This window comes from Oncorhynchus nerka, linkage group LG21 (genome assembly GCF_034236695.1).
Source record: "Oncorhynchus nerka isolate Pitt River linkage group LG21, Oner_Uvic_2.0, whole genome shotgun sequence".
Taxonomy (NCBI): domain Eukaryota; kingdom Metazoa; phylum Chordata; class Actinopteri; order Salmoniformes; family Salmonidae; genus Oncorhynchus; species Oncorhynchus nerka.
In genome coordinates, this window is record NC_088416.1 from 12,126,014 (window position 1) to 12,143,469 (window position 17,456).

Below are 17,456 nucleotides of genomic sequence, written 5' to 3' on the forward strand. Positions count from 1 at the left end.
TTCGTACATCAGCTGATATCTCAAAGTGCTGTACAAAAACTCAGCCTAAAACCCCAAACAGCAAGCAATGTAGGTGTAGAAGCACAGTGGCTAGGAAAAACTCCATTGAAAGGCCTGAACCTAGGATGAAACCTATAGAGGAATCCGGCTATGAGGGGTGGCCAGTCCTCTTCTGGCTGAGCCGGGTGGAGATTAGAACAGAACATGGCCAAGATGTTCATAGATGACCAGCAGGGTCAAATAATAATTATCAGCGGTTGTCGAGGGTGCAACAGGTTGGCACCTCGGGAGTAAATGTCAGTTGGCTTTTCATAGCCGACAATGGAGAGTATCTCTACCGCTCCTGCTGTCTCTAGAGAGTTTAAAACAGCAGGTCTGGGACAGGTAGCGCGTCCAGTGAACAGATCAAGGTTCCATAGCCGCAGGCAGAACAGTTGAAACTGGAGCAGCAGCACGACCAGGTGGACTGGGGACAGCAAAGGGTCATCAGGCCAGGTAGGCATGGTCCTAGGGCTCAGGTCCTCTGAGAAAGGGAGAAAGAGAGAGCGAATTAGAGAGAGCATACTTAAATTCACACAGGACACCTGATAAGTCAGGAGAAATACTCCAGATATACAGACTGACCCTAGCCCCCCAACACAAACTATTGCAACATGAATATTGGAGGCTGAGACAGGAGGGGTCAGGAGACACTGTGGCCCCGTCTGACGATACCCCCGGACAGGGCAAAACAGGCAGGCTATAACCCCACCCACTTTGCCAAAGCACAACCCCCACATATACCCCCACTCATAGTTTTGATGTCTTCACTATTATTCTACAATGTAGAAAGTAGTACAAATAAATAAAAATCCTGGAATGAGTAGGTGTCAACTTTGACTGGTACTGTACATAGAAATAAAAAAGTTAAACAATGCACATTCCATTAAAAATAAAGAAATGTAAGAAATATATCAGAACTAGCAATGTCAGAGACCGGGAATATAAACAAACAAACATCTGCAAATCTGTTTTTGACCAATAAACATTGATTTGAATGTACAGCATAACATTTGAGTTAACTAATATGAGCCTGAAGTCCGGTTAGGTCTTTGATCTGAGCGTATGTTTTAGTACATAAGTTCGCTAAATTTGCTCTATTAGCTGAACGTGTTTCTTGTTAGTGATTTGTAGCATGTTAACTCATTTTGAGTACGTTTTTAAATCAGATCAGGCCATTGATGACACTGAAAGTCTGTTTACTGGGTACACAAGCTAGGCTTACATTTAGACTTCGCTAGTTAATGTTTTTAGCTAATATTCAGAGAATTGACTCTAGTAGTCCAGCCTGAGAACAAAGTTGCAAAACTCAAAACTATTCAGCCCCACAAAGTTTAGTTAAAATATTTTTGCTGTTAATTCAAAATACATAAATTATGAGCTCTACAAAGTCTAAATGGCTTAGAATAGAAGGACGCGTAGTTTAAACCTGGGTTGAGTTTTTGGACCAACAAGGGGCTTGTTTTGGCCGAAATGCTTGGTATGTCAGTGCATTCCGGTGTCAATGGGATATGTGGGGGTTGAAAGCCCTGTGGCTCTCTACAATGCACCAGGAATGTGTGGAGAGCCAAATAAATGGCCATTTTGGAGAGGAATAGCACAGATAATGGTCAACCCTTGCTATCAGCAACTGGAATTCGCTGTAAAGTTTGGAGTGGAAAGGTCCTTCTGATGTTGGTTTTTGTGAGGGTTTTACGAGATAGGGTTTGGTCAGTGAGCGTGTGAAGTATACTGTGTGTGTGTTTTGTGGCCTATTATATACAGTCTCACTTCAACTGAAGTGTTTAAATAGGCCTATTCTAATTAGACTACATTTTCTGCTTATTAAAAGTTATTACTAATTATTAACATTAAGTATTTAAAGAAATATTAATTTTGTTGCGCAGTTGTACAATATACAGAGAAGAAAAGAGACCGCTTTGGTGTGTGCGTGCATGGTTGGAAATTATTTATTTGGCTGGTTTAGCAAAATGTCTCATCTCGATACGGCTCCACACTAGTCCTAGAAAACTGTGTGTGTGTTATTGGGGAGGAAAACAAATCCTTTTTGTGTTTATCCTTAATTGGATTAGTTGCGATTAGAGTGCTGTCCCTGTGTGGCCTGGCACAATTAGCCCGTTTACCCCAACGACAGATCCGGGATCGGTTCTGCCTATGCCAATCCTAACCTTAACTATTACAAGGTGATAAACAATAATGGCCCGGATCTGTCCTTTTTAAATGTGACTTTCACAAACACCCACTCGGTGAGTTCATCAGTCGACCATAGCATTATGTCATGAATCGGCTGACCAGCTAAGATGCCTGAAAGCAGTTAAAATAATCCAGATCAAATCAAACAACAGGAAATGTATCGCAGTTGAGTAGCTTAAGACTTTATAGAAAACAGGTTCCGGTACTGGTCTACTGTTAAAGGCATGAGTGCATCCCAAATCACACCCTTCTCCCAAAATATTGCACTTAAGCCCTATTCAGCTTTAAAGCCACAATCCGCACAACTGAGTACCTAGCCAAATAATGTGCAGTTATTTATCTTCTTTTGCTGGCCTTTGTTTCACCCTGCTCCTGTGAAAGTTTGTTAGATGTGCATCCACTTTATTTTTACTGATAGCTTATTTATAGGGATGCACGATATATCGGAATCGGACGATATTACCTAAAAATGTCAACGTTGGCCTGATGTCTAGTTTAACGCCGATATGCAAAACCGATGTCATAGCTGACGTGCATACCTATACAACGTAGGTACATGTCTTAATGACGCCATGTAAAGTTAGCGCTACACGTGCAACACAGCATTCCTAACCTAGCCCACAATGTCTGCTGTGTGGATCGAGCAGTCAACAAGTCGAGCAGTCATTTGAAAGAGTAAGACCATTTCAGTGAAACAACTCAGGCAAAATCCATTAACGCCAAGATAATGGAATTCAGTGCCCTTGACAATCAACCGTTCTCTGTTGTGGGTGATATTGGCTTTCGCCGACCGGTTGAGCATCGGTACACACTACCACGTGCTATTTTTCAGATGTTGCATTTCCGGATTTGCACAGTAATATCATCACTGCTATTAGCTTCACGATTGACATGTGGACCAGCGATATCAGCCCCATGAGCATGCCGTGTCTGACAGCACATTGGGTCGTCGAGGATTTCGTACTGAAAGTCGCATTGCATGCTTATGAATGTGCTGGTTCTCATACCACTGCTGCCATTTCAATGGCATTTGAGAACATATTTGAAACTTGGAAACATGAACACACTAGCTAGCTCCATTCAATCAACTTACTGGAGAAATAAGCTCATCAACTGCACCTGCAGCAGACGTGATAGCCTCTGTCATGGCATTGAAACACCTGCTCAACTAAACTGCCAACACAGGCTGTGAACAAGCGATTCGGTGACATTCTCTCTTTACTGTATCTCCACCGTGCTCGATGCTATGTACAGACAAAAAAAACAGGGTTTACGTTACATGGACACAGTAACAATGCACACCATGGAAGAGCGGCCACGGACAGACAGCTGAAACTTCACTGCTTGACATGTATGATGAAATCCTGGTTGAGAATGAAACGACTGAACAACGAAACAGCACAGCAAGTAAGTGAAATAAATGGGTTTTGATTGTCCCCATTACCAGGAAAACATAGTGGTTCCTCAAAGTTGCAAGCTTACACCGCGGGACTTAGAGGTACCCAGCGTCACGGCTTCATTGCTCCAGACCACCGCAAGGGGGAGTTGGAGCACTCGTTATGCATTTGGGTCTCAAGGTTTTTATATGACAAATCATATCGAGTGGTTCCAATGACGAATTTGACTCGAGCCACCCATCTCTGGTAACTTTCTTCAGCAAAGATGGCTGACAAAGCATTACGGTGGAAGCAAATGTAAGTAGTTAAAACGTCATAACGAGTCAAGTAAAAATGTACAATTGAGAGGAATATGTTAGTTAATGAAGAGAGAATTGTTTGTGCATATTTCTTTGTCGAGGTTCATTTACGAAAATCGCGATTTAGTAAGTTATGTCATAACACCTGAGTATGAATTTGTAATTTGTGGTGTTTAATCTTTTAGGGACTCCTGAGAGAATATACCTAGCTAAAGCATTTACTGCAAATTGAATGTACAATTGTTTTGCCTTATATTTGCCATACAATACAGCTGAAGTAACAAACTCAGCAAAAAAAGAAACCGTCTTTCAAAAATCATTTGTAAAAATCCAAATAACTTCACAGATCTTCATTGTAAAGGGTTTAAACACTGTTTCCCATGCTTGTTCAATGAACCATAAATAATTAATGAACATTCACCTGTGGAACGGCTGACAGACGGTAGGCAATTAAGGTCACAGTTATGAAAACTTAGGACACTAAAGAGGCCTTTCTACTGACTCTGAAAACACCAAAAGAAAGATGCCCAGGGTCCCTGCTCATCTGCATGAATGTGCCTTAGGCATGCTGCAAGGAGGCATGAGGACTGTAGATGTGGCCAGGGCAATAAATTGCAATGCCCGTACTGTGAGACGCCTAAGACAGCGCTACAGGGAGACAGGACGGACAGCTGATCGTCCTCGCAGTAGCAGACCACATGTAACACCTGCACAGGATTGGTACATCCGAACATCACACCTGCGGGACAGGCACAGGATGGCAACAACAACTGCCCAGTTACACCAGAAACGCACAATCCCTCCATCAGTGCTCAGACTGTCCGCAATAGCGAGGCTGGACTGAGGGCTTGTAGGCCTGTTGTAAAGGCAGGTCCTCACCAGACATCACCGGCAACAATGTCGCCTATGGGCACAAACCCACCGTTGCTGGACCAGACAGGACTGTGCTCTTCACTGACGAGTTGCGGTTTTGTCTCACCACGGGTGATGGTTGGATTTGCGTTTTATCGTCAAAGGAATGAGCGTTACACCGAGGCCTGTACTCTGGAGCGGGATTGATTTGGAGGTGGAGGGTCCGTCATGGTCTTGGGCGGTGTGTCACAGCATCATCGGACTGAGCTTGTTGTCATTGCAGACAATCTCAACTCTGTGTGTTACAGGGAAGACATCCTCTTCCCTCATGTGGTACCCTTCCTGCAGGCTCATCCTGACATGACCCTCCAGAATGAGCAGTATGACTGATTTCCTGCAAGACAGGATTGTCAGTGTTCTGCCATTGCCAGCGATCCCGATCTCAATCCCATTGAGCAAGTCTGGGACCGGTTGGATCGTAGGGTGAGGGCTAGGGCCATTCCCCCCAGAAATGTCTGGCAACTTTAAGGTGCTTTTGGGGAAGAGTGGGGTAACATCTCACAGCAAGACCTGGCAAATCTGCTGCCATTTTGTTCAGGGACACATTATTCCATTTCTGTTAGTCACATGTCTGTGGTACTTGTTCAGTTTGTCTCACTTGTTGAATCTTATGTTCATACAAATATTTACACGTTTGCTGAAAATAAACGCAGTTGACAGTGAGAGGACGTTTCTTTTTTTGCTGCGTTTAGCTACCTAACTATTTATTTGCTTATTGTGTACTGGAGGATAAAAATAACTGTATGCTTATGGATGTGTAGCTAGCTACAGTGTGAGTCTGATCTGTGTATGAACCCTAAAACTTTAGGTTCTGAACTAATATTCATACCAATCTATGAACCTCACCACTTACTTCCTTACTTCATTTGCACACACTGTATACAGATTTTTCTATTCTGTTATTGACTATGTATGTTATCCCATGTGTAACTGCGCTGTTGTTTTTGTCGCACTGCTTTGCTTTATCTTGGCCAGGTCGCAGTTGTAAATGAGAACTTGATCTCCAATGGCCTACCTGTCATAGTTGTTGTATCGACTTCAAGTCTGAATGGCATTAATGAAGCCTATGGATTGAGTAGAATGTAATAACTTTGTGCCAGGGATGCAAGTCCTTTACATGTACTGTAGTTACTACCACGCATGAGATCCCCACATTGTAGCCTGTATATTGAATATATTCACTGATCATGTACTCTTCCTTGGCAAATAAAGGTGCGGTTCAGGTACGAATCTCTGAGACATTATTTTTCAGTCATATTCAGCACCAAGTGTATCAAACTCCATTCTTTGAGTGATGCTGTGTCTGCATGTACAGTTGAATTCGGAAGTTTACATACACTTAGGTTGGAGTCAATAACTTGTTTTTCAACCACTCCACCAATTTCTAGTTAACAAGCTATAGTTTTGGCAAGTTGGTTAGGACATCTACTTTGTGCATGACACAGGTAATTTTTCCAACAATTGTTTACAGACAGATTATTTCACTTATAATTCACTGTATCACAATTCCAGTGGGTCAGAAGTTTACATACACTAAATTGACTATGCCTTTAAACAGCTTGGAAAATTCCAGAAAATTATGTCATGGCTTTAGAAGCTTCTGATTGACATCATTTGAGTCAATTGCAGGTGTACCTGTGGATGTATTTCAAGGCCTACCTTCAAACTCGGTGCCTCTTTGCTTGACATGATAAAAAACGAGGAAGGAAGAGGGGGTGGGGAGAGAGGTGTAGAAGACAAAGGAAAATGGTAAAACAGAGGACCAGGGAAGACAGCATATTATTAAGGAATTACAGTGCTACCCTAATATTCTCTCAGTTCATCACAATTACATAGTGTATTTTGCAGTGTCTCCTAACCAGACTTGGACTCCCAGTCGGTCCGAAGGTTATCTTAAGAGCGGGTGAGGTGGCGATGACGGGACTGGCTTCCTCTCTCACATCAAAACATACCTGCAGATGAGAGACAGATGAATAGAGCGAGAGAATGATTAAGCTTTGTTGGGTTTTTTTGTTCTAACACAGTCTGTCATCATAATCATCAGGAGGTGAAATGCAGAACTGACCTTGGATCATTAACCTGTTGCGTCGAGCAATCCTGTATCCGGGAGCGTAATTATAGCCTCAAGCTCATTACCATAACGCAACGTTAACTATTCATGAAAATCGCAAATGAAATGAAATAAATATATTGGCTCACAAGCTTAGCCTTTTGTTAACAACACTGTCATCTCAGATTTTCAAAATATGCTTTTCAACCATAGCTACACAAGCATTTGTGTAAGACTATTGAGCATTGCATTAAGCCTAGCATTCAGCAGGCAACATTTTCACAAAAACAAGAAAAGCATTCAAATAAAATAATTTACCTTTGAAGAACTTCGGATGTTTTCAATGAGGAGACTCTCAGTTAGATAGCAAATGTTCAGTTTTTCCAAAAAGATTATTTGTGTAGGAGAAATCGCTCCGCTTTGTTCATCACGTTTGGGTAAGAAAAAACCCAGAAAATTCAGTCATTACAACGCCAAACTTTTAATATCGACAGAAACATGGCAAACGTTGTTTAGAATCAATCCTCAATCCTCAAGGTGTTTTTCACATCTATTCGATGATAAGTCATTCTTGGCAGTTTGGTTTCTCCTCTGAAGCAAATGGTAAAATGCACGCAGCTGGAGATTGCGCAATAATTGCAACGGAGGACACCAAGCGGGGCACCTGGTAAATGTAGTCTCTTATGGTCAATCTTCCAATGATATGCCTACAAATACGTCACAATGCTGCAGACACCTTGGGGAAACGACAGAAAGTGTAGGCTCATTCCTTGCCCATTCACAGCCATATAAGGAGACATTGGAACAAAGCGCATTCAAAATCTGGGGCATTTCCTGTTTGAAATTTCATCTTGGTTTCACCTGTAGCATCATTTCTGTGGCACTCACAGATAATATCTTTGCAGATTTGGAAACGTCAGTGTTTCCTTTCCAAAGCAGTCAATTATATGCATAGTCGAGCATCTTTTTGTGACAAAATATCTTGTTTAAAACGGGAACGTTTTTTTATCCAAAAATTAAAAGAGCGCCCCCTATATCGAAGAAGTAAACTCTGGGACTACTGCATCTCTCTATTTCAATGTAAAGTGTCTCTTTAATAATACTTCCTGTATAATATCCCTTATAACAAATCATGATAACATTGGCTAGATAGATGCATGTGACAATAGCAGGATCTTATCAAGGATAACGTCACAAATGAATACATAAATACCACTCGAAGCTTGATGAGTTGATCATTTGAATCAGCTGTGCGGTGCTAAGGCAAAAACAAAAATGTGCACCCCTTTGAGTACCCATTCCCAGGACTGAGAACCACTGCTCTTTGTTGGTACCTCTTAAACTGTAGACAGGCTTTCACAGCTCTGTATCTGAGGACAGAAAACCTCACACGAAATAGACTACACAAAAGTACATGCTCTATCCAGAATAGCCTACTCTCTCACTTTGATAGCCGTGCCTGCTATCATTTCACCCTCCTCCAAAAAAGACAAATGTTTGCCATTATCAAGAGTGGCACTTTGGCTAAAACAATATCCTACGTAGTGTGGGAGGACTGCACCTAAAAACGCTGGAGACTCATAATTAAATGAAGAGCGTGCATGTATATGTCGTTACCAAAAGACGAGGAGTCAGTGGTAGGGTTCACATGACGTTGCAGCACAGCAAGATTCTCAGTAGACGGGGCATGGGATGTCAGGAACAGTGACCCCATTGTCAGTGTTTCCAGATTATCCTCCTGATAAAGCAGGTCCTCCACCTGCTGAATCTGGAATGTTCAAAATAAACATATGTATTAGTGATTATACATTTAGCAGCAACAGGGGCTTAATAGTCCAGTGAAAATGGCTGCGTGTTTGTGGTGTAAATCTTAAAATTAGCAGCTGACATCTTAAGTTTTTTTTTAAAGAATGCATGTGAGACGGGTTCCATGTACAACAAGACAGGCAGAGAGGAAGAGACAAAAATAACACAACAGTTTAATTACCTCTGATTGGGGACACTTTTGCCAGCAATAAAGCTTCCACGGCCTGTTCCTTGTACAGTGAACATACATCTGGCAATATCTACATTTTCGACCCCTTGATCAGCTTGCACTCTGAAAGTAAAGGAAATATCATATTTTTTGTAGATATGAAAACAATAACTGAGATCTGACCGTTCAATCTAAATTAGCAGATGTCATTTTCAGTATACGTCAATACAGCACCGAAAGCTCAACACCAGTCTGGTATTGTGGCTCAAATCAAATCAAATCAAATCAAATTTTATTTGTCACATACACATGGTTAGCAGATGTTAATGCGAGTGTAGCGAAATGCTTGTGCTTCTAGTTCCGACAATGCAGTGATAACCAACAAGTAATCTAACTAACAATTCTAAAACTACTGTCTTATACACAGTGTTAGGGGATAAAGAATATGTACATAAGGATATATGAGTGAGTGATGGTACAGAGCAGCATACAGTAGATGGTATCGAGTACAGTATATACATATGAGATGAGTATGTAGACAAAGTAAACAAAGTGGCATAGTTAAAGTGGCTAGTGATACATGTATTACATAAGGATGCAGTCGATGATGTAGAGTACAGTATATACGTATGCATATGAGATGAATAATGTAGGGTAAGTAACATTATATAAGGTAGCATTGTTTAAAGTGGCTAGTGATATATTTACATCATTTCCCATCAATTCCCATTATTAAAGTGGCTGGAGTTGGGTCAGTGTCAATGACAGTGTGTTGGCAGCAGCCACTCAATGGTGGCTGTTTAACAGTCTGATAGCCTTGAGATAGAAGCTGTTTTTCAGTCTCTCAGTCCCAGCTTTGATGCACCTGTACTGACCTCGCCTTCTGGATGATAGCGGGGTGAACAGGCAGTGGTTCGGGTGGTTGATGTCCTTGATGATCTTTATGGCCTTCCTGTAACATCGGGTGGTGTAGGTGTCCTGGAGGGCAGGTAGTTTGCCCCCGGTGATGCGTTGTGCAGACCTCACTACCCTCTGGAGAGCCTTACGGTTGTTCATTAGGTGATGGGAAATATGCAATTTGCATACAAAATAATATACTTATTACCTTCCTTGAAAATCCATCTATACCGCCAACGATGACAATGTTGTATCTTGAAAAAAAGCATTGGAATTAAAAGTGAAATGTTTAACCTATTAACCTGCTTCGTTATTTATGTATTACCAGTTGATGAACAACTCCAATTTCATACATCATTGAACATTTGTCTACGAATAAGTAAGAATACAAAAGTGAATAACTTTGATTTGGAGACATTATACATCTTAGTACCTTATCAATTTATGATTTATATCAATTTGGATGAGAGACTGGAGCAGGAACAGGGTATTTTTGCCGAGCAATGCAACGAAGCTGGATCATTCTGGCAATGATACCTGCACCATCTACACGCTGCAAAGACTCCCTAACTCTTCACCATTGTACTCGAAGGCCCATTGCTTGGTGTCTTCCATTGACCACTCTTCATCTGACATATCAGAAAGCATTTCCTGATAGACGGTGTTCTTTCATCCTTCTGTAAAAAAAAGCTTACCGTTACTGTCAGGAAATACGATTATATATCGACTATGAAACACATAGGACATGGCCTGCTTATGAGTTGCCATGAAAGAAAGTTATATGAATTCAACTGAAAATGGCGAGAATAGGCATTCGTAGCGAAATGTTTTTGGTTAGCTTGAGAATACTAATTGCATTATTTATCATTCTACAGTATGTATATCTATGTAATATAGTAGAATGTTAGGAACCGACACTGAATCGTAGGAGCTAACTACTAGCTATGGAGAAGTTGGACGGAAGAACGCCCAGTGCTGCTTACCTGAGATGCCATCATCACACAGTCCTTCGTAAGGTGTCTGCTATGACTTTCTTTGTGTCGGAAAGATGTATTTTCAAAAACATTTTTTGTTCTCAATATTTTTTGTGAATAAAATACATAAAGCTTTGCACTCTATTACAAAATATTTGATTGCACTTTCTTTTTTTTTTCTTTTTTTTACTTTGAAGCTTCATTTTGCTTTCAGAAATTATTTTTGATTGAAAATAAAAGTTTTGCTCTTGATAAAAATACATCAATTTGTTGGGGAGGGGGGGATAATAGCTGAACAATGGACTATTCAACCTTTACTAAAGAATAGTCTAATAGCCGAACTAGGTGTGAGGGGGGAAAATACGTCCTATCACCGACCAGATTTGCCCTAACGACCAAGGGGGAGTTAGAGCACTGATTATGCTTTTGGGTCCCAATGCACTTCGGTGTCTCTAACTGGCAATGAATGGGCAATATAAACCAAATAATAAACTGATATTTGTGCACGACTTCAAATGAAACCAGCAGGGAGCAGGTTTCAAACCCGAATATGGCCGGTGTCTGTAAACGTAAAAAAGAAAAGTGTAATTAAATTGTTTCCAGCAGCACAGTTAGTCACCAACGCTCTGGTTAACATGAAAACTACCTAACCATCTCTGCTAGGGTGAGTAAAATGGTCAGAGTGGTCTTATTTGTGCCTGGAAGTGGCTAGCAAGCTAGCCAATGTTCGCTTCTGTGCTTGACTGCCGTTGTAAGATCAGAACGCTCAAATCAACCCTGCCCCTCGGCCTGAACGTCCAGTGTGTGCTCCAAGAGCGAAACGGTCTGAATTTACTCAGAGGGTTTTTCATTTGTAATAAACTAGATACACCATAATATTAATCTAATTAAGCAAGCACCAGTCAAAGTTTTGGACACACCTACTCATTCCAGGATTTTTCTTTATTTTTACTATTTTCTACATTGTAGAATAATAGTGAAGACATGACAACTATGTAATCAGTACTCCTTCCTCCCCGTCTTGGAATGGAACCCCGGTCTCTCGTCAGGTCCGCACGACACAGGGATTCTTTAGCTAAATAGTCCAGTACTGTACTGCCAACCATCATGTTATCCAGCGCCATATTTCCCGTTCCATCCTAACAGAAACCCAGAGGGTCTTTTCATTTTTCATGGAATAGAAACACCATAATAATTACCAGTCAAAAGTTTGGACACACCTATTCATTCCAGGATTTTTTTCAATAATTCTACATTGTAGAATAATAGTGAAGACATCACAACTATGAAATAACACATATGGAATCAGTTAAGAACACATTCTTATTTACAAGGACAGCCTACTCCTTCCTTCCCATCGGGTGATTAAACCCCAGTTTCCCGCATCTCAAAGATGCCCTCCGGTGGTCAAACTAGCAATAACTTGCATTAACAGAAAAAATGACTTGTCAATTAGATAACGTGCCACAGAATGCTGCAGCAGCCCGCAAGGTGTGCCGCAACTTTTAAAGGAGGAACCACTGTACGTAAATGCCAACAAAATAACTTGTTTGTGTGGTGTAACCTTAACTAGGCAGTTAAGAACAAATTCTTATTTATAGTGACGACCTACCCCGGCCAAACCGGGACGATGCTGGACCAATTGTGCGCCGCCCTATGGGACTCCCAATCATGGCCGGATGTGGTACAGCCTGGATTCGAACCAGGGACTGAAGTAACCCCTCTTGCACTGAGATGCAGTGCCTTAGACTGCTGTGTGTGTGTGTGTGCTAACTATTTAACTGTACTAGAATGCTTAAAAGGCTGCTAAAATTGTAAATATTGGTTATCGGTATTGGTTTTTTTGGGGCAAGGAAAATATTGTGTATCGGTGCACCACTACTTACATACATACCTTCTTTTGTCTCTCCTGGTCTAATGTTCACCTTGAATTAAACACCTACAGTCACTACTACTGGTACTGATACTACTGCTGGTACTATTACTACTACTACTATTGCAATCACTACTACCACTACAACTTACACTGCCATAAAAAGATGGCTCAGCTGAAGCAAAAACATGTTTTTCTTCAGGAAATTGACCTTTTCGCTCTTCTCTCCTCCAGGCCCAGATAGCCTTCCTGCAGGGTGAGAGGAAGGGCCAGGAGAACCTGAAGAAGGACCTGGTCAGAAGGATCAAGATGCTGGAGTATGCCCTCAAACAGGAGAGGTGAGGACCACATTACACTCAACTACACCACACCTTCAGTCTTTATGGTAGGGGCGGGCAACTCGGGGGGGGGGGGCTTTGGTTCTAGGGGGGCTGATTGAGTGTCTACTGGTTGGTTTTGCGCATACATTTTTTCTGTTTTGCGCATACCCTTCTCACACTGTCATGCTGAACCGTACTGTGCTGGCTTGAGTATTTTCCTTTCAAACTGTCTTGTGCAGTACTGTTCTAGAACTACGGTGGATGCGTAACCAGGCCAGCGCAGAACAGGTCAACTTAGCTGGATTCAGCTCGGGAGTGCCAGTTGGGGGAATTTCACATAACATGTAGTCTGACAATTTTCGAAAAATAGGCACAGTGGGCTTTTGGTTTCTTTCCCTCTAAAAACTGAAATAAATCTAAGTAACAAACTGGCTTTATTTACAAATTAGTACGAATGTCTCATCCCATGTTCAAGCATGGCCTTTTTCCCTTTATTCAGATTACAATTGCTCACTTTCGGTTATTTAAAATGAAATAATCTTCAAAATATATATATATATATTTTTTTTTAAAGCCATAGAAATTGGTTGCAATTTCAGTAAAAAAAATATAAAAGTAAGGAACTTGTCGGTCGGTCCTGCATTAAAGACCAAAATGGGTTAAAGAAAATTGTGATAAATAAAAATACCCGTTTCATTTAAGGACCAAATAATTGACAGCTGTGCCATATAGCATTAATGGAGACAGTGGCTGACACTTAAATAATATGCCATAGAATTCTGCGGCAGACTGCAAGCTGAGCTGCAGTACGATGCAACTTTTTAAAGGAAGAACCACTGTATACTGTAAATTGATATCTTACTGGAGGAAAATCAGTGGTTTCCCAGGACCAGAATTGAGGAACACTGCCTCAGTGGTATCACATGACGCGCACACACACACACACACACACACACACTGTGGAAATATTAGCATTGAGACATTACTATTTTATCCCATCACATACTGTTCCTTCAGAAAGTATTCATACCCCTTGACCCATGCAGCCTGAATTCAAAATGGATTAAATTGGGACTGAGAACCATGAATGGAGCCAAATACAGGCAAATCCTTGACGAGAACCTGCTTCAGAGTGCAAATGACCTTAGACTGGGGCGAAGATTTTACTTTCCAACAGGACAATGACCTCAAGCATACAGCCAAAAGCAACACTGGAATGGCTACAGAACAAGAATGTGAAAGTCCTTGAGTGGCCCAGCCAAAGCCCAGACTTGAATCCCGTTTGAAAAACTGGAAAGACTTGAAGATTGCTGTTCACCACCGCTCCCCATCTAACTTAACGGTGCTTGAGAATATCTGCAAGGAAGAATGGGAGAAAATCTCCAAATCCAGATCAGTTTTGCACATAGACTCAAGACGACTCAAAGTTTCTGCCAAAGGTGTTTCTACAAAGTATTGACTTGGGTGTGAATACTTTTTTAAATGAGATATTTATATATTTTTTATTTTCAATACATTCCTAAAAACATGTTTTTAATTGTAATTTTGGGCTATTGTTTTTCGATGGGTAAGAAAAATATATTTAATCAATTTTGAATTCAGGCTGTAACACAACAAAATATGGAATACGTATCGTAACCTCTTGTCCCCTACACAGAATTATGTCACATGTTAAACGCGCGCACACACACATTGTGGGAAAACGCAGCACCGAGGCGGCACCGTGTCCCCTTTAACCACATTCCCACAGTCATGTGCTGCTCACACCTTGTCATGGGTAATGCTGCACGGCGTCACGTCCCTCTTCCACCATATAATTGCATAATGGACATCTAGAATAATTCAATAGGGTCTTTCTCTGCTACACACTACTAGGCAACCTGCGGATTAGACTAGACTGGCTACATGGGAGGCTTTGACTGGTCATGTGGTTTGGATAGTTAAAACCTACAGTTGAAGTCGGAAGTTTACATACACTTAGGTTGGAGTCATTAAAACTCGTTTTTCAACCACTCCACAAATTTCTTGTTAACAAACTATAGTTTTGGCAAGTCTGTTAGGACATATACTAAGTAATTTTTCTAACAATTGTTTACAGACAGATTATTTCACTTATAATTCACTGTATCACAGTTCCAGCGGGTCAGAAGTTTACATACTATGACTATGCCTTTAAACAGCTTGGAAAATCCCAGAAGATTATGTCATGGTTTTAGAAGTTTCTGATAGGCTAATTGACATAATTTGAGTCAATTGGAGGTGTACCTGTGGATGTATTTCAAGGCCTACCTTCAAACTCAGTGCCTCTTTGCTTGACATCATGGGGAGAAAAAAAAAAAATCAGCCAAAACTTCAGAAAAAATATTGTAGACCTCCACAAGTCTGGTTCATCCTTGGGAGCCATTTACAAATGCCTGAAGGTACCACTTTCATGATGTACGCAAATATAAACACCATGGGACCAAGCAGCAGCCATGCCGCTCAGGAAGGAGACGTATTCTGTCTCCTAGAGATGAATGTACTTTGGTGCGAAAAGTGCAAATCAATCCCAGAACAACAGCGAAGGACTTTGTGAAGATGCTGGAGGAAACGGGTACAAAAGTATCTATATCCACAGTAAAACGAGTCCTATATCGACATAACCTGAAAGGCTGGTCAGTAAGGAAGAAGCCACTGCTCCAAAACCGCCATAAAAAAGCCAGACTACGGTTTGCGTCTGCACATGGGGACAAAGATTGTACTTTTTGGAGAAAAGTCCTCTGGTCTGATGAACCAAAATATAACTGTTTGGCCATAATGACTATTGTTATGTTTGGGGGTGGGGGGGGCTTGCAAGCCAAAGAAGACCATCCCAACCATGAAGCACAGGGGTGGCTGCATCATGTTGTGGGGGTGCTTTGCTACAGGAGGGACTGGTGCACTTCACAAAATAGATGGCATCATGAGGAAAGAAAATTATGTAGATATATTGAAGCAACATCTCAAGACATCAGACAGGAAGTTAAAGCTTGGTTGCAAATGGGTCTTCCAAATGGACAATGACCCCAAGCATACTTCCAAAGTTGTGTAAAAATGGTTTAAGGACAACAAAGTCAAAGTATTGGAGTGGCCATCACAAAGCCCTAACCGCAATCCTATAGACAATGTGTGGGCAGAACTGAAAAAGTATGTGAGAGCAAGGAGGCCTAGAAACCTGACTCAGTTACACCAGCTCAATGGGCCAAAATTCACCCAACTTATTGTGGGAAGCTTGTGGAAGGCTACCTGAAACGTTTGACTCAAGTTAAACCATTTAAAGGCAATTCAACCAAATACTAATTGAGTGTATGTAAACTTCTGACCCACTGGGAATGTGATGAAAGAAATAAAAGCTGAAATGAATCATTCTCTCTGCTATTATTCTGACATTTCACATTCTTAAAATAGAGTGGTGATCCTAACTAACCTAAGACGGAGAATTGTTATTCGGATTAAATGTCAGGAATTGTGAAAAACGGAGTTTAAATGTATTTGGCTAAGGTGTATGTTAACTTCCGACTTCAACTGTAGCCTGGAATCCAAACTTTATTATGCTCCGTTTCATTTTGAATTCCAGGCTAGGTAGGAATCACGGGTGAAACGGAATATGCCAGTTTGGTGTCCAGGCTTTACAATGGTGAAACGGAGCATACCAGTTTGGATTCCTAGCTTTAGCCATCCCAACCACATGTCCAGTCTCCTATTATCGGTTTGGATTCCAGGCTAGCTAGAGCCTCACTCTGTCTTAAACCTACGGAGTCTGGTAGGGTGGATGAAGAAATTTAAGAGAACCTGAACGGCATGATCTTTCTGAGAACCTCCTCCACTCGCCCGCCATGTGATTATAGCCTCGGAACGAAATTTTCCCGGCTTACTCCACGTCACTCACCCACCCTTTTCTTGCTCTCGTTCACGGTCTTGTTCTCTCTTGGTCTCCTTTGCCCTCTTGTTCGCATTCTGTTTCTCTTTCTCTCTGTCGTCACTCTTTCTGTCCTTATCACACTCTCCTTGTCCATCCTTCCCCCTCTCTTTGACCCTGCCCGTCTCCCATCTGTTTAACTTTTTCTGCCCTGGTCGCCTCGCCTTTCTGTTCTCCGTCTCTTCCCTTTTGCACACTTTCCTTTGCTCTCCCTTGCTCCCACTCTCTCTCCTTCTCTCCCTTGCTCCCACTCTCTCTTCTTCTCTCCCTTGCTCCCACTCAATTGAGCATGAGTCATTCTGCATCATTCTGAGTTTTAACTGGTATTATACGTTTCTCCCCTCTGCATGTAGGAGAAACCTTGAGCATCCAACCTACAGTTTATTTCAAATCGATCTGTACTGATGCACAAATGCAAGCTAACATTGCATTCTGTATCTGTATAAGGTTGCACCTACTGTACGTAGTGTTGCCATATTTTGATTTATGCCGAAGTACTTCTTCAGTTCCTTCATCTGCGTTCTGCACTACAATGAAAGAACTAGAGAGTAAACATATTGACTAGTTTGAGAGAAGCATCCACAATATTA

General features: G+C 41.4%; 1 protein-coding gene across 1 annotated transcript in view; it reads left to right on the forward strand.

Annotated features, from left to right (window-relative positions):
* The window catches only part of LOC115103923 (striatin-like), a 93,133-nt gene that overhangs the window by 40,093 nt on the left and 35,584 nt on the right, over positions 1-17,456 (forward strand). Inside the window, exon 2 of the mRNA XM_029624986.2 lies at positions 12,844-12,947. Within this exon, the coding sequence (XP_029480846.1) occupies positions 12,844-12,947 (104 nt within the window). The remainder of the gene's footprint in view (positions 1-12,843; positions 12,948-17,456) is intronic.